Source organism: Jaculus jaculus, chromosome 1 (assembly GCF_020740685.1).
Source record: "Jaculus jaculus isolate mJacJac1 chromosome 1, mJacJac1.mat.Y.cur, whole genome shotgun sequence".
NCBI classification, from domain to species: Eukaryota; Metazoa; Chordata; class Mammalia; order Rodentia; family Dipodidae; genus Jaculus; species Jaculus jaculus.
Window position 1 is genome coordinate 169,374,119 of NC_059102.1, and position 17,846 is coordinate 169,391,964.

Consider the following 17,846-nt stretch of genomic DNA (forward strand, 5'->3'; position numbering starts at 1 on the left):
AAGGCATCATATTATAAAAAAAGCAATAGGTTGGATACTGAAGACATTTCTATACTAAATTCCTTGAATAAATTATTTTTTCTCTCTGGGTTTTGAAAAAATTTAATTAATTTATTTGAGAGAGAGAGAGAGAGAGAGAGAAAGAGGGAGGGAGGGAGGGAGAGAGAGAGATTGGTTATGCCAGGGCCTCCAGCCACTGGAAATGAACTCCAGACGCATGTGCCACCTTATGCATCTGGCTTATGTGGGCCCTGGGAATTGAACCAAGGTCCTTTGGCTTTGCAGGCAAACACCTTAACCATTAAGCCATCTCTCCAGCACTCTCTCTGGGTCTGTACCCCCCTTTTTTTGTTTTGTGATAGGGTGTTATGTAGTTTAAGTTGGCTTCAAACTCACTACATAGTGCAGATGGGCCTTGAATTCCCGCTCCCATTGCCTCCATATTCCAAGTGCAAGGATTACAGGTATGTGCCACCATGACCAGATTCTTGGTTTTGAAAAACAACTTGTACTTAGTCATATAGTTGTCTGATTGACATATTTTTTTTTATTTGATGAGCATATTAACTAGGTCAACCATATAAGACAAGTTATTTCATGTTTATCAGAAGCTTAAGTTATCAGTTAAATTATTAGTATAAGTAGGAAAATAAATGATTACCTAGAAAGTGTATTGGCCAACCAGTTATGTATGTGAATATATGGATATGAAACTGAATTAAAAGGAATCCTTCGTGATGAAGAGCTGGGGTTTTCTATTCCTTTCCAAAAGGCACCAGTTTTCTCTTTAGTCTCCTCATAGCTGACTTCATTTCTTGGTTCCTCAGAGTGTAGATCAAGGGGTTTAGTAGAGGAGAGACGACAGTGAAGGTGACAGAGATGGCTTTATCCGTGGGGAGGGCAGTGAAGGGCCGGGCATAGACATAGATGCAGGGCACAAAGTGTAGAGTGACCACAGTGATGTGGGAGGTGCAGGTGGAGATGGCTTTCCTCCTGCCCTCTCCTGCCTGAGCCCTCAGCATTGTTAGGATGACTGTGTAGGACACCAACAAGAAGATAAACCACAGAGTAGTGACCAGGCCATTGTTGGAAATCATCAGGAGCTCGAGAGCAAAGGTGTCTGTGCAGGCGAGTTTGAGGACCTGGGGGACATCACAGTAGAAAGTGTCCAGGACATTGGGTCCACAGAAGGGCAGTGGGAGCAACAAGGCAATCTGTACAATGGAGTGGACGAAGCCCCCCACCCAGGAGGCTGTGACGAGGGCTGCACACCTGCCACTACTCATGATGGTCACGTAATGCAGGGGCTTGGAGATGGCTATGTAACGGTCAAACGCCATCACAGAGAGAGAAAATATATCTGCCCCCCCAAGCAGGTGAAAGAAAAAAATCTGTGTCATGCAGTTTGAGTAGGAAATTGTCTTTTTCTTTGACAGAAGGTCCACCAAGACTTTAGGAGCAGTGATGGAAGAGAAACAGATGTCAAGGATGGCTAGGTTGCGGAGCAGGAAGTACATGGGGGTGTGAAGGCGGGATTCAAAGGTCACGGTGACCACGATGAGGAGGTTGCCCAGTAGAGTTGTCATGTACACAAAACACAAGAAAAGAAATAAAACCAAGCTCAGGTCGTGGGAATCAGTAAGACCCAGAAATATAAATTCTCTTATTCTGGTGTAATTTCCTGACTCCATTGAATAGTGTTTCCTCTTCTTTGTACATCATGAAAAAAAAATTAAGAGAGTTATTTCAGAAAGTTTACTCTCTCTTAGTGAGTTTAGGCTTATAGAGGCAGATAGTAGGATTTGAAAACTCATGAGGTATCATCACCACCTGGTTTGCAATTTCAGGTTTGCTTTAATGTGTCTGAAATGGCATTATATTTTGCAAGCATGCATTTAATTATTACTTAATCTATAAATTACAAATATTTTGTAAATCTGTAAAATACATTCTAAGTAAATGTTTTAAGTATTTAAGACAAACAAAGGCAGAGTGTAAGTATTCAGAAATGGACTATTTGTAGCTTGAGTGATATAGAGTGATGTAGAGTTTTTGTGGATAAAACTGGGGACATAATTCAGTGGTTAAAACAGTGCCTGTTTGGTGCAACTAGAATACTTTGTGTTCCATGTTGTTTTTTCAGACAGGATACACAAACTATATGGCCCTAGAGCGCCTGTCTGCAAAATGATGCCCTTTGAATTGACTTCTGTAGAGGCATTGCCCTCCTTTTAAATTGCAAATTTCATTATATGAAATTAGAAAAATTTAAAGCCACCAAGTCTTCTCTATTGCTATATTCTTCCTTAAGTATTCATTGTTTTTATCTCTACATTAAACTGATTTAGGTATTGATCTCAAGTATGGAAATTAAATATTATTCTGAGTTTCTCTCCTGTTTATTGAAATTATTTTCTTTTTTAAAAATTTATTTTATTTATTTATTTCAGAGAGAGAGAGAGAGAGAGAGAGAGAGAGAGAGAGAGAGAGAGAGGCATATATATAGAGAGAATGAGTGTGCCAGGGCCTTCAGCCACTGCAAACAAACTCCAGACACATGTGCTACCTTGTGCATCTTACATGGGTACTGGGGAATCCAACTTGGGTCCTTTTGCTTTGCAGATAAGTGCCTTAACTGCTAAGTATCTCTCCAGCCTTTAATTATTTTCTTTTTTTTAAAATTTTTTTATTTTTTTGTTTATTTTTATTTATTCATTTGAGAGCGACAGACAGAGAAAGAGGCAGAGAAAGAGAGAGAGAGAGAGAGAGAGAGAGAGAGAGAGAGGGAGAGAATGGGCACGCCAGTTCCTCCAGCCACTGCAAATGAACTCCAGAAAAGTGCACCCCCTTGTGCATATGACTTATGTGGGGCCTGGGTATCCAGCCTTGAACTGGGGTCCTTAGGCTTCACAGGCAAGCACTTAACTGCTAAGCCACCTCTCCAGCCCCTATTTTCTTGATATATTATTGACATACTATAATAGACACATATTTGAAGTGTGCACTTTGGTAAGTTTTGATCTAAGTTATAATCATGATATTCCCTATAGTAAAAACAGTGAACAGAGCCGGAGAGATGGTTCAGCAGTTAAAAGTGTTTGCTTGCTAAGCCTAATTACCTGGGTTCAATTCCCTAGTACCCACTTAAAGCCAGATACACAAAGTGGCACATACATCTGGAGTCTGTTTACAGCAGCAGGAAGTCCTGGTGCACCAAGTGTCTTTCTTTCTCTTTTTCTCATAAATAAATATTTGAAAAAAAACGGTGAGCATATCCCTCACTCCAAAAGTGACCTTGTGAGCTTCTGTGATCAGTCTGTTCTACCTCTCTTGGCAGAAATCATAATGACATGTTTTCTGTCATTATGCATTTGTTTGTATTTTCTATAAATTTAATTCACTATATTATCTTTTTTTCTGGCTTCATTCACTCATGACCTTCATCTATGGTTTTATGTGTACTGATATTTTATTCATTTTTATTATGTAAATATACCAGCTTTATTTAACTATTCACTTCTTGGTGATGTTTGAGTTGTCTCTAGTTTTTAAACTATTATATACAAAGACATTATGAATATTCATATGGTTCTTATGTGAATATAGTTTTCATTTCTTTCAGGTAAATTAGCTAAGAGTGGAATGGGTATAATGCTTGAAATTTGCTAGTAAAACATAAGTAACTCAATTAAAAATAAGATGGCTTGAAGAGATACTTTAACAAGAAAACACAGGCATAGAAAATAAGCACATGAAAGACATTCAACATTATTTATGATTGGGGAAATGTAAGCCACAACCAAGTGCAGATTACATAATGGAGGTGAAAAGCAACACACGTACCCATTGAATGATTCTATAAAAGAGATTGACAGCCGGGCGTGGTGGTGCACGCCTTTAATCCCAGCACTCGGGAGGCAGAGGTAGGAGGATCGCCGAGAGTTCGAGGCCACCCTGAGACTACATAGTGAATTCCAGGTCAGCCTGAGCCAGAGTGAGACCCTAACTCGAAAAACCAAAAAAAAAAAAAGAGATTGACGTACTGAGTGAGCAAACATATAGAGAAACTAGAACAGTGGACAGGCTGGAAAAGGGTAAAACAACTTTTAGAAGCAGTTGGGTAGTTCCTTAAAATATTAAGCATATACCTACTATATAATTGTGTTGCTTTTTAGTCTCTTTTTTTGTTTCATGACTCCTTGCAATGGTCTTGAATTTATTTCTTCCCACTTGATCTCATATCCTTCTTGTAATAAGACAAGGACAACATTACTTTTCATCCATTTTGAAGGTATGCTTTTTTTTTTTTATTCAGTTCCAATGAAGAGTTTTTCAACTAAGTCACTTTTCCTGCAAGATTTTTTCTTTCTGTATAAAATCTTGTCCAAAACCTATTTAAACTGGCAGAATGAAAACAAGCTATCAAGAGGTGTCCTAGTTTAGAGATGATACCTTTACATTACACTGACTGACTAAAGATTGGACACTTACTGACCATGCTAACATGACCAAGTTACTTGGTCCTTCTGGCTTCAGTTTTTACACTTGTAACCAAAATACATACACACACATACATACATACATACATACATACATACATACATACATACATACATAAGAGAGAAAGAGAGAAGACAGGGAGGAGAGAGTTATAGATAGATGATAGATAAATAAACACCATAAAAGACCAACCTAGTATAATTACTAGGGATGTTTAGGTGAACTAACTTGGTTCTCAGAATCTTCCACTCAGGTTTTGCATACCTGTCACACCATGGTCTGGATGGGAGCCAAGAAGGAAGAACAGTAGCTCAAAGGAACAAGATCTAAGTTCACACAGCAGTTTTGATAATTTAAATACAACTTCCCCAAACTTCTGCTGTACTCTCCTGTTATTTGGCATATATTGATGGAGCTTTGGCAATGTTTGTAGATTATTTGAGACATAGGAAATCAATCTACATTGTGAAAAATAGTTAAAATCCAATAGTTTAATGGGAGTGATAAGGACTGCCTCAGGAAATATGAACAGCTGTGTGAGCAGAAAGTGAGGTTTTCTATGAAGAGGCTCAGACATGCCACAAATGAGGTGATGTTTATGATTGGGACACATACGAATAGGAAGAAAGTGCACTCTGGTTTTAGGGGAACCACTTCACTATGTGAAAATTGCTCACAAACTGGAATTTTGCGTGGGAAGATAATTTGAACACAAAGGCATGGAAGAAGTAGCAAAGAAAATCATGATTATAACTATTTTTCCTTTTGCAAATCTAAAGAAAAGTTTGTAGGTATTTAATGTTCCAGCTTTTCCAAGGGTTTAAAATGTATTATTGTCCTCACTAGGTTTAAGTTTTATGATAAGAATGACTTCTTAGATTTCGGCCTGAGGAGATCCACCTACACAGAGAAAAAAATGCCTGAGAAAAATTTCTCCATACTGTCCCTGAGAACAAAGGTTGCCTTTCCCCCAGTTTCCAACTGACCTCAATCCTATATGTCTCATGTCATAATGCCCTCTCTGTTGAATTTTCTAGATCATACTATTTGTTATTGCAAGTTCTCTCTGAAATGCAATATCTTGTGTACAAATAATACGCTTGTAGTCAAAATTGATCTTAATGATTATATCCAGATTCCAATATTCCTCACTCTTATTTTCTCACCCTTAGACATGCACACTAGGCAACACAGGCTCACAGAGTTGTAGAATTATATTTCTTACCTAAGTTCTCCATTATTCTTTGAAGAACTCCACCATCTTAAATATATGAACCTTGGGCATCATTTGTCTTCAGAAGTTCCATTAACACCTCTCTGAAGGCCATGGATGTCTGTCTCCATTTTTTCTTGATGTGACAAAGGGCAGACTCAGGGAATAATATTTTCTTGGCTCTTCCACACTGATTCATAGTGCTCTGTCATATTTACTGACTCCTTAATCCCAGAACAAGTGTGAGAATCTTCAGAGGGATTACGGTGGATGTGATTAGGAAGAATGCTGCTGATGGTGAAGTTGTTTCAGTGGGAGTAATTAAGGAGGTCAGCAGGCACATATGTTCTGGACCTAAAATTTTCTAGTGACACTTGGAGGAGTGAATCTCATTTTCTGGCTTCAGTAGGAGAGCTGGAGAGATGGCTTAGTGTTAAAGCTCTTGCTTGTAAAGCTTATGTGCCAAGATTTGATTACCCAGTACCCACACTAAGCCTGATGCACAAACTGGCACATGTGCCTGGAGTTTGTTTGCAGTGGCAGGAGGCCCTTGAGTGCTCATTCTCTCTCTTTGCTTGCAAATAAATAAATATACATATTTTTCTTTTTTTGATTTTTCAAGGAGGGTCTCAGTTTAGTCCAGGCTGACCTGGAATTCACTACGTAGTCTCAGGCTGGCCTCAATCTCACAGTGATCCTCCTACCTCAGTGTCCTGCATGCTGGGATTAAAGGTGTGCGCCACCATGCCTGGCCCTAATAAAAATATTGTTAAAAAAGAAAGAGGGACATATTTGGGACATGAAAGCTTGGGAGAAGACCCCTTCCTCTTTGTATATTTTGCTCACAGGGACTCCCTCATTTGAAGAAGACATTAAAGCACACAGGCCTGCACAGCACAGCTGGCTGTTTATATAAACAAAATGAGGCAGGAAATGCGAGTCCATTAGAAAGCTACCTATATTGTTTGACCACCTTTTTTTTTAAGTGTCATTTTTTTTTATAATTAATTTGTTTTTTATTAACAACTTATATGATTGTAAACAATATCCCATGATAATTCCCTCCCTCTCCCCACTTTCCCCTTTGAAACTCCACTCTCCATCACATCCCCTCTCCCTCTCAATCAGTCTCTCTTTTATTTTGATGTCATCATCTTTTCCTCCTCTCATGATGGCCATGTGTAGCTAGTGTCAAGCACTGTGAGGTCATGGATATCCAGGCCATTTTGTGTCTGAAGGAACACGTTGTAAAGAGTCCTACCCTTCCTTTGGCTTTTACATTCTTTCTGGCACCTCTTCTGCAATGGACCCTGAGCCTTGGAAGGTGTGATAGAGATGTTGCAGTGCTGAGCACTCTTCTGTCACTTCTAGTTAGACCATCTTTTAAAAAATTATTTTATTTATTTATTTGAGAGAGAAAGGGGCGGGGGAGAGAGAGAGAGAAGGAGAGAGAAGGTGGGGGAAGAGAATGGGTGTGCCAGGGCCTCTAGCCATTGCAAAGAAACTCCAGATGTGTGTGCCACCATGGGCATCTGGCTTTCGTGGGTACTGTGGAATCAAACCTGGGTCCTTAGGCTTTTCAGGCAAGCATCTTGACTGCTAAGCCATCTCTCCAGCTCTGTTTGACCATCTTTAAGGTCTATCATTTTAAGGCCTCTTAGACCAAATGCTGGCAATAATTGCTTACCTTGCCTCTGTGGGATGGGTCAACAGTACATGGCTACCTGCTGGCTTCTCCCTCCTGGGCCTCCATGGCCGTCAGGCAGCACAGCTCAGCTTCCTTTCGTGTCAGAGATCTTTCTGCATTTTACTCAAAGTCTAGACCCAGCTGCCTCTCTCCAGCTGTAACTGGTTCTGTCTCTGGTGAAAGACATGTAGCAGAATGCTAATCTTAGCCTCAGTACTTTTTCTTTTTCTCTAGCTCAGGAGGACCTGTAATTCACTAAGTAGTCTCAGGCAGCCTTGAACTCATGGCAATCCTCCTACCTCTGCCTCTCAAGTGCTGGGATTAAAGGCGTGTGCCACCACACCTGGTTATTTTATTTTATTTTATTTTTTAAGTGGGAGGGAGGGTGGGAGGAAGGGAGAGGGGGAGTGAGAGGGGGGGGGGGAATGAATTGGTGATTGGTGCACCAGGGCTTCTAGCCACTGAAGCGACTGCCAAATGTGTGTGCCACCTTGTGCACATGTGCAACCTTAAGGATGAGCCACCTTGTGAGTCTGTCTTATGTATGATCTGGGGAGTTGAACATGGGTCCTTAGGCTTCACAGGCAAGTGCCTTACTGCTGAGCCATCTTTCTAGCCTTTAGTACTTAAAAAATATTTATTTATTTGCAGGTAGAGAGAGAGAAAATGAGTGCACCGGAGTCTCCAGCTGCTGCAAGCAATGTCCAGACGTGTGCCATTGCGTAGCTGCTGAGAAGAACATGTGTTCTGTAAAGTCTTGATGGAAAGTTCTGTAGACATTTGCTTTTTTGGTACATTTAGTCTATAGTGTCACTCATTTTCAATGTTTCTCTACTTACTTTCTGTGTAGATAATCAGATTGGTGACAGTGGGTAGTGAAATCACCTACTATGACTGTATTGGGCTTTATGTCTAATAGATTTTGCTTTATGAAGTTCAGTGACCCTGTGTTTGGTGTGGATAAGTTTAGGATTGTAACACTCTCTTGGTGAATTGTTTTCTTGATCAGTATGAAGTGATCTTCTTTATGTCTTCTGATTACTTCTAGTTTAAAGTCTATTTTATTGGGTATCAGTATAGTCACACCCATTTTTTCTCATTTCCATTTGCTTGGAATATATTTCCCCCCACAGTCACCCTAAGGTGGTGTCTGCCTTTGACAGTAAGGTGGGTTTCTTGAAGACAGCAAAAGAACGAATTCTATTTTCTGAACCAGTTTGTTAACCTGTGTCTTTTTTTTTTTTTAAAGTTCACAGCACCTCTTTAAACTTTTTTTTTTAAATTTTTTTATTTATTTGAGAGCGACAGACACAGAGAGAAAGACAGATAGAGGGAGAGAGAGAGAGAATGGGCGCGCCAGGGCTTCCAGCCTCTGCAAACGAACTCCAGACGCGTGCGCCCCCTTGTGCATCTGGCTAACGTGGGACCTGGGGAACCGAGCCTCGAACCGGGGTCCTTAGGCTTCACAGGCAAGCGCTTAACCGCTACGCCATCTCTCCAGCCCAGCCTGTGTCTTTTGATTGGGGTGTTGTTCAGAGATATTATCAAAAGGTGTGTGTTATATGGTTAAGTGCCTCCAAATGGAAAGTGTAAACAACCACTGTCAATTTTATCAAAAGCAGTAGGCTGACTCATGAGAGACTGTGGAGATTGGGCCTGTTGACAGTCCCTCAAAGAAGGAAGTGTGTGGGGAAGGTCTTCAGACTTCTGAGATCTCAGGACCATCCTGTGCCAGCTACATGTAATGATGCATGAGGTACCAGGGTCACAGGAGGAAATAGGGAGCAAAAGATCAAGGAATGGGGCACTCCATTTAAAAGGCCATGGGGAGATCGCCACCCATGCTGATGAGACTTCATGGTGGTAAGGCTGCTTTGGGGTCCCTGTGCTCTGTAAGTAATCCCTTACCCTGAGGCTGAGGGAGGAGCATCCACAGGGGAAATCCCGACCCAGGGAGTGCCTCCCAAGCAGCTGGGGGGAGGTTATCATCCATGCTGGCTGAGACTTCTCAGTGGTAGAGCTCTGTTGGGGGTCTCCACATTCCTCATCCTGCTCTGTAAGTAACCCTCATTCAATTTACTGGTTCACCAAAACTGGTTTTGGAGCAATTGTACTTTGGCCTACAATCAGTGCCCTATTTGGGGTGAATGGACATGAGTTTGCATCTCCCTGGGGAAAAAGTTTTGTGCAACAGTGTGGGATAATCCCTGCCATGTTGATGATTTTGTCTAATTTGGTGCTTTTTTTTCATTGCAAACAAACTCCAGACACATGTACCACTTTATGTAGCTGGCTTTTTGCTGGTACTGAGGAGTTCAAATGCCTTTTATTGCTAAGCTGTTTCTTCAGCCAGACTTTATTCATGTATTTATTTTGAGATGGGGGTCTCACTCTAGCCCAGGCTGACCTGGAACTCACTCTGTAGTCCCGGTCTGGCCTCAAACTCACAGTGATCCTCCTACCTCTGCCTCCCCAGTGCTGGGATTAAAGGTATGCAACACCATGCCCAGCTCCCCCTTTTTTTTGTTTTTTGAGCACTTCCTTGAATGTTGGTACTACAAGATGATGAAGGTTTGTTTTACCTTGTACTTTTCCTGCCCTAGACCTAGTACTAACCATTTGTTCAAGGAATCCTAGGTCCCCTCCCTGCTTCTCATTCATCCCTTCCAAATTTCATGTGATGTTTGTTAAGCTATTCAGAAATATCAATAACATAATAAATGACAACAAAACCCCAAACAAACCAGAGAAACAAGAAAAAACGATACTTCATATGATTGGTAACTTCTAGACCTATCACTTATTATTAATAAATATACTGACTAGATTTTAGTATTTTTTTTAAATATTTTTTTTAATTTTTTCTTTATTTATTTGAGAGCGACAGACACAGAGAGAAAGACAAGTAGAGGGAGAGAGAGAGAATGGGCGCGCCAGGGCTTCCAGCCTCTGCAAACGAACTCCAGACGCGTGCACCCCCTTGTGCATCTGGCTAACGTGGGACCTGGGGAACCGAGCCTTGAACCGGAGTCCTTAGGCTTCACAGGCAAGTGCTTAACCGCTAAGCCATCTCTCCAGCCCTTTAGTATTTTTGAAATATATGTAGTAAGTGTGTGTGTGTGTGTGTGCTATGTGTACATGTAAAGTATATGTGTGCACAGATGTGTGCATGGACATGCATGGTGCAGAATCTACAGGAGGATTTTGGGTGTCCTACTATTTCTCTTTTCTGCTATATTTCCCTGCAACAGTCTCACTGAACTTGAACACCCCATGTTTTGGTCACACTGGCTGACTCAAGAGCCCAGCGGTGCCCCTGACTCTGACCCCCTTAGTGAAGGGGTCACCGAGCACAAGTGGCCATGCCTGGCTTATTGCAAGGCTGGTAGGGACTGAGCTCAAGCCCTCAGGTTTGTTCAGCAAGCACTCTTACCAGCTGAGCCATCTCTCCAGCCTCTTATCTGTGTTTTACTCCCCAGTGTTAACTACATGGGTGCTTTCTAGGTACTTGAGGAAGCATGAATGTTATTGCAGTCAGGTTCACAATGCTGGCAGAAAACATACAACTAAGAGCAGCTTGTGGGAAAAAAAGGGTTTATTTTGGCTTACAGACTTGATGGCAGGGGAAAATGATGACATGAACAGAGGGTGGACATCACCTCCTGGCCAACACCAGATGGACAATAGCAATAGGAGAGTGTGCTAAACACAGGCATGAGGAAACTGGTTATAATACCCATAAGCCCGCCTCTAACAATACACTGCTTCCAGGAGGATTCAATTCCCAAATTGCCATTAGCTGGGAACCTAGTACTCAGAACACATAAGTTTATGGGGGACACCTGAGTCAAACCACCACAAGTGTCAAAGGAACATCATTGCCAAAATGACCCTCTGGTGTGATATTAATGCCTCACACCTTCTGGGAAGTGCATTTCTATTTGGGGGTTTATGATCAATTGCTTTTGGCAATATCACGTATGCAGGGTGATTTCTAATGAGTGACCAGGGGTATTGGAAGGAACAATCAGATTTGAAGGATCATGTGGGTGAGGCTGAAGAAGCTCTCCCTGGCCTGCTGATATGAGTTCATAGGATACACAGGTCCTACATGGAGTCCACCAACAAATCCAATGAGCTTGAGCTTCAGTGTCTTTCAAGCTTCTCAGACAGCCACAATGACTGCCTAGCGTATCATCTCCATTATTTATTGCATGAGGTTCCTGAAGAAGCCCCTTCACTGGTCTCCCTTTTTCTTTTTATTTCTCCTCTTCAGTCTGTTCTTAATGGCAGCCCTTTCAATCTTGTTAAAGCTAGTACCATTATTTTTCTCTTTAAAGCCCTCTAAAAGCTTTGCATTTTACCCCATGTCAATGCCAAGAGCTTTTTAGTGATCTACTTTATAGGCTGTAATGAGTGATTCCCACAGCCCCAGTATCCTTCTGACCTCAGCCAGCACATCTCCTCTTCTTGTTCTCTTAGTCTAGTGACAGTGGCAGTTTCTTGTCTTCTCTTGACAGTGCCACTGGGTACACGGTCACCTCAGGGTCTTTGCATTGCGAGCCACAGTTTGCATCTGATGTAACATTTTTCTGTCTTCAACAATTTTAAGACTAGTATCTATGTCCAAAATGTGAAAAGAAGCACAGCACACTAAGTATAATATATTGATAAATAAGCAAAAAATAAAAATGAGGTGATACATAGCATAAAGCTCCCTGCCCAGAATTTTTGAATCCACATGAAGAGTCTGAAGTAGCTTCATGGATTTCTGTCATTTTTAGGGAGCCATTCCATCAGAGGATAAAATTAATTGGTTAGTTTTATTTTACTTTATTTTTTGTGACAGGATCTCATGTAGCCAGGCTTAACTGTGAACTCCTGACCTTTCTGCATCTTGCTCCCAAGTGCTGAAATCACAGGCTTGAACTGCCATGCCTGATATACATTTATATCTTCCTTCTTTTTTATTTTCTTAATGAGACAGAGTCTCACTCTATTGCCCAGGCTAGCCTTGGACTGATCCTCCTGCATTGGACTCTGTGGTAGCTGAGATTACAGGTGCATACCATTGCACACAGGACTTTTCTTCAACATTCTCCAATGATTTGAAGAGCAGAAACGAGTGGCAGGCAATCTCCATACACTGAGTGTTCTACCTCAACACATTGGTAGCAGTGTTACTATATTCCACTTGCTGGGGTAAGAAAATAGTAGAACATGTAATGACAAGCAAATAATGATCCTTATTGGAAGAGATAGGGAAAAAAGAGAATAGTAAATTTGAAACCCAGTGTATAGAATACTGAGGGAATACCATGGGGCCCCACTCTGCATAGTGCTTCTAATAAGGGTCTCAGCAACCTCACTGTCACAGTGCTATAATGTTGTAGGAATGTCATTAGTGTGCTTTGATTCCTTTATTTCTTCTAAGGATGTTATCCAACGATATATTAATTACCTTTCTCATTGCTGTGAGCAAATGCCTGACCAGAAGCAATTTAAAGAAGGAAAGGTTGGGGCTGGAGAATTGGATCAGCAATTAAGGTGCTTGCCTGCAAAGCCTAAGAACCTGGATTCAATTCCCCAGCGACCACATAAAGCCAGAAGCACAATGTTGCATATGAGTCTGAAGTCCACTTTGCAGTGGCTAGAAGCCCTGGCATGCCCATTTTCTCTCTCTCTCTCTGTCCCCCCTCTCTAAAATAACTAACTAAAAATATTAAAAAAAGAAGGAAAGGTTAATTTGGTTTACAGTCCATTGTGGCAGGAAAAGCATGAAGCAGCTGGTCACACTCAGTCCACAGTCATGAAGTTGGTGCTCATCTCACTTCTTCCTTTTTAAATTTCTTGATTTATTTTTATTGATTTATTTGAGAGTGACAGAGAGAAAAAGAGGGAGAGAGGGAGAGAGAGAGAGAGAGAGAGAGAGAGAGAGAGAGAGAGAGAGAGAGAGAGAGAGCCTCCAGCCACTGCAAACAAACTCTTGATGCATGTGTCCCCTTGTGCATCTGGCTTATGTGGTTCCTGGGGAATTGAGCCTCAAACCAGGGTCCTTAGGCTTCACAGGCAAGCACTTAACAGTTAAGACATCTCTTCAGCCCCCAACTTCCTTCTTTTTAATTTGAGACCCTGACCTATGGATGGTGCTATCATAGGATGGATCCTCTCATTTCATTTACCTAATATAGAAAAATACCTCACAGATATCTCCAGAGATTTGTTTCTTTGGTGATTTTAAATCCTGTCAACTGGACAACTGGAGATTAACCATGCATCTCTCCTACTCATGATTTTATTTATTTACTTTCTTCTGTGACATGAAATGTGTATCTTTTCTGTGCGGTAACAGTATGTGTTGTGTGGTGTGTGTGTTTGCATAGTATGTGCACAGATAGCTGTCTTCTCACAATGAGGTGTGCCATCTCTACCACGTCTGGCAGGGCCCAGGAGAAATTACAGGAGAAGTGGAGACATGAATACTGCTTTTACTGCTAGCCTGACAGCCAGCTCCAGGGAGATCACAGACACAGTGATCAATCAAAACCCCTCAAAGGGCTGGAGAGGTGGCTTTGCGGTTAAGGAGCATGCCTATGAAGCCTAAGGACCCAGGTTTGACTCCCTAGGACCCACATAAGCTAGATGCACAAGGTGGTATATGCATCTGGAGTTCATTTACAGTGGCTGGTGGCCCTGACATGCCCATTCTTTCTCTGTCTCTTTCTTTCTCTCTTTCTCTCAAATAAATAAAAAAAATATTAAAAAAAAACCTTGGCAGCAGAAATCCAGAGGCTATGGAGAACTCAACACTAAATCAGACTGCCAACAGGCCTACCAGGTGTGGTAGGGCATAGTTTTTTAGGATATATTTTTAAAAGATTTATATTTACTTATTTATTTATGTGAGAGAGAGAGAGAGAAAGAGAGAGAGAGGGGGGGATGGGGTGGGGGGGGAAATGGGCACATCAGGGCCTCTAGCAACTGCAAGTGAACTCCAGACATATGTGCCACCATGTGCATCTGCCTTACATGGGACCTGGAGAATCGATCCTGGGTCCTTAGGCTTCACAGGCATGCACCTTAACCATTAAGCCATCTCTCCAGCCCTAGCACTTGGGAGGTACAGGTAGGAGGATTGCTGTGAGTTCAAGGCAGCCTGAGACTACATAATAAATACCAGGTCAGCCTGAGTAGAACAAGATTCTACCTTGAAAAACCAAACGAAAACAAATCAAAACAAAGCAATTTTTAAAAAAGTGGTCTCTCACTGAACCTGGAGCTATTATTTTTTTTGTCAGACTCACTGACCAGAATGCACTGTACATGGCTGGGAAAGCAGGTGTGCATGACGGTGTCTGGCTTTTTAAATGGATGTTGGAGTTGAACTTGGGTCATCTTGGGCCCTTTCAGGCCCTCATCCTTGAATGGTAAACACTCTTGTCTGCTTTGCCATTTCCTCAGTCCCCACATACTTTTTTCACTATCAAAGCACACTGATTAGATCTTTGTTTTTTGGAGGTAGAGTCTCTGACCTGGATTCACTATGTAGTCTCAGGGTGGCCTTGAACTCTCAGTGATCCTCCTACCTCTGTCCCTCAAGTGCTGGGATTAAAGGCGTGTACCACCATGCCCCGCTTGATTAGATCTTTGAAAGTCAAGCATGTCTTAGTAGAAGCAAGGAGGGTTTAATGGGAGGGAGTAGATCATGGATGAGCCTAAACAATGGTACCAAACTGCCTGTATTTGCTGAAAAGAAAACTAATAAATTAAATTAAAAAAAAACTGCAAGTATTAAAAATTAAAAAAAAGATCTGCACTGCCCCAACATACCTCAAAAGGGGCCCAACTGAAACTAAGGACAACTGGCGAAATAAGCAAGGGTGATGTTTTCCTGTGAACCGGATACCAGCACAAAGGGGAAGGAGATCAACGCAGAGAAAAATCAACTCCTACCAAATCAGAGAGCCAGAGCCTCAGAGGCCCCCAACACCTCAGCACTGAAGCAGACCAAAAATGAACCCAACATGGCTCAGGGAAATTTTGCGGAAGAGGGGGCAGAAAGAATGTCAGAGTCACATGTTGGGTCATGATTTGCAGAGACATTTATCATACCAATAACTGGGGGCTAACTCCACAATGCACGACCCATTTTCATTAACAAGGAGGGTCTAATGGGAGGGGGTAGATCACAGATGAGCCTAAATAATGGTACCAAACTGCCTGTATTTTCTGAAAAGAAAACTAATGAATTAAATTTAAAAAAAAAAGAAAAAAAAAAAGAAATAATCACTAAGCAGTTTATTTGAAGTGTGAAAATTTCCAAACGGGGAAATAGGCAGGCGCTACTGGTTTAGTCCATCAGAAGGTCCAAGTCTTTTCCAGAGTCTCTTCATGGCCGACTTCATCTCCTGGTTCCTCAGAGTGTAAATCAAGGGGTTCAGCAAAGGAGAGATGACTGTGAAGGTGACAGAGATGGCCTTATCTGTGGGGAGGGCAGTGAAGGGCCGGGCATAGACATAGACACAAGGCACAAAGTGTAGAGTGACCACAGTGATGTGGGAGGTGCAGGTGGAGATGGCTTTCCTCCTGCCCTCCCCTGCCTGAGACCTTAGTAATAATAATATGACCATGTAGGATAAAAGGAGCAGAAAAAACCATACTGTGGCAAGCAGCCCATTGTTGGAAATCATCAGGAGCTCAAGAGCAAAGGTGTCTGTGCAGGCGAGTTTGAGGACCTGGGGGACATCACAGTAGAAAGTGTCTAGAACATTGGGGCCACAGAAGGGCAGTGGGAGCAAGAGAGAAATCTGCACAATAGAGTGGACGAAGCCCCCCACCCAGGAGGCCACTATGAACCCAATGCAACGGCCTCTGCTCATGATGGTCACATAGTGCAGGGGCTTAGAGATGGCCACATATCGATCTAATGCCATCACAGATAGAGAAAATATATCTACTCCTCCAATAAGGTGGAAGAAAAACATCTGAGTGAAGCAGCCATCGAAGGAGATGGTCTTCCTGTGTGAGAGAAGGTCGACCAGAACCCTGGGAGCTGTGACGGTGGAAAAGCAGATGTCGGCAACAGACAGGTTGCGGAGCAAAAAATACATGGGTGTGTGAAGACGTGGTTCACAGGTCACAGTGACCATGATGAGGAGGTTTCCTAGCAGAGTGGTCACATACACCAGAAGTAGGAAGAGAAACAGAACCACACTCACTTCTTGACTCTGAGTTAGGCCAAGGAAGATAAGTTCTTTTACCCTGGTGCAGTTTTCCATCTTCATCAAATCATCCTCTTGGGTTTGTTTCACACTGTGTCACAAGAAAGTGTAGGACCATTTATCATGTCCTTCTGAGCACTGAGGACACAATCCAGATGCTCTCCTGAGTGACTAAAGTGTGGAAAGTCTCTTGAATTGTTCGCATTTTAGAAATTTTCCTTTTTTGTAGTAATGGGTATAGAACTAAGGGCTTCTTACATGTCAGACAAGCACTCTAACCACTGAGCTGCATCCCAGCCTGAGTCATTCACATTTTGAAGGTTGTAATTAGTTTGGTGTTCAAATCAAATTGTCACATGCATCATCATTCAGTAACCCTTTTCCTACAGAATGATTGTAGGAAGAAAATATATTAAGTAGTAACATTTAAAAGAGCATGTTTGAAAAAGAAAAATTAGCCAGGTTCAGTTTGATGTTTTGGACTGCAAACTTCTAATGTAGTAACCTTTTTCTGGATCTTGTCTGTGTTAATAAAAATTTTCAACTTTCTTTTATGAGTTATGCTTATTTGGAGATCAAAGTGTAAAGCGAAAGCACCATCCCCAGAGCCTTTTTTTATCTGAATATCCCCTGGCCTGCTGGCGTCATCATCTTCTGTTTTCTGCCTTGTGCAGGATCCACACTTAGATAAAAACCAGTGGAGGTTTTGGAAATTTGAAAGTTGATTTTTTTTCCCCTTAAGAAAGAGCCTCCCTGTTCAGAGAAGGGAATGCATTGCAAACTCTTCTACTGTGATGCTGGAGCAGCATCTCCCTCCCCTCCCTATTCTGCTATGGACTAACTGAAAGATGGACTCTGACTGTTCAGTCTTGAGCAGCACGGATGACATCAGTCTGTACAACAGGGAGGTGGAGGAACTCGAGCCAGGGGAGAAGCCATGGGACTGAGGAAGGGTGCAGCTCCTTGTGCCTGAACGCAGAGATCTAGTTTTAGCTTCTGAGAAGACAGGAGAAAACTGGAAATCTACCTTCTTCTGCTGTCTTCCATCTTACCCTCTCCTCTGTGCACTGTGAGGAGATCCATTTGTAGATAGTGGGAGAAAGCAGTGGGAGAGTCATAGTGCCCTCAGCAATCTTCTCATCCCAATATATGCAACGAGAGTTTACTCAGCTGTAACAAAAATGAAATTAGGAAATTTGCAGAAAAATGAATGGAATTGGAAAAG

The 17,846-nt window shown here is 41.9% G+C and overlaps 2 protein-coding genes across 2 annotated transcripts; both read right to left on the reverse strand.

Moving 5' to 3' along the window:
• Positions 1–755: 755 nt before the first annotated feature.
• LOC101615295 (olfactory receptor 4D11) lies at positions 756–1,691 on the reverse strand. Its single transcript, XM_004667698.2, has one exon. The coding sequence runs from the start codon at positions 1,689–1,691 to the stop codon at positions 756–758; it is 936 nt and encodes a 311-aa protein (XP_004667755.1).
• Positions 1,692–15,742: 14,051 nt separating this feature from the next.
• Positions 15,743–16,684, reverse strand: LOC101616966 (olfactory receptor 4D10-like). Its single transcript, XM_004667580.2, has one exon. It carries the CDS (start codon positions 16,682–16,684, stop codon positions 15,743–15,745), a length of 942 nt encoding a protein of 313 aa, XP_004667637.2.
• Positions 16,685–17,846: the final 1,162 nt, after the last annotated feature.

Coding starts and splice junctions, on each gene's coding strand:
- LOC101616966 (XM_004667580.2), bottom strand. CDS start 16,684: ATGAAGATGGAAAACTGCACCAGGGTAAAAGAACTTATCTTCCTTGGC.
- LOC101615295 (XM_004667698.2), bottom strand. CDS start 1,691: ATGGAGTCAGGAAATTACACCAGAATAAGAGAATTTATATTTCTGGGT.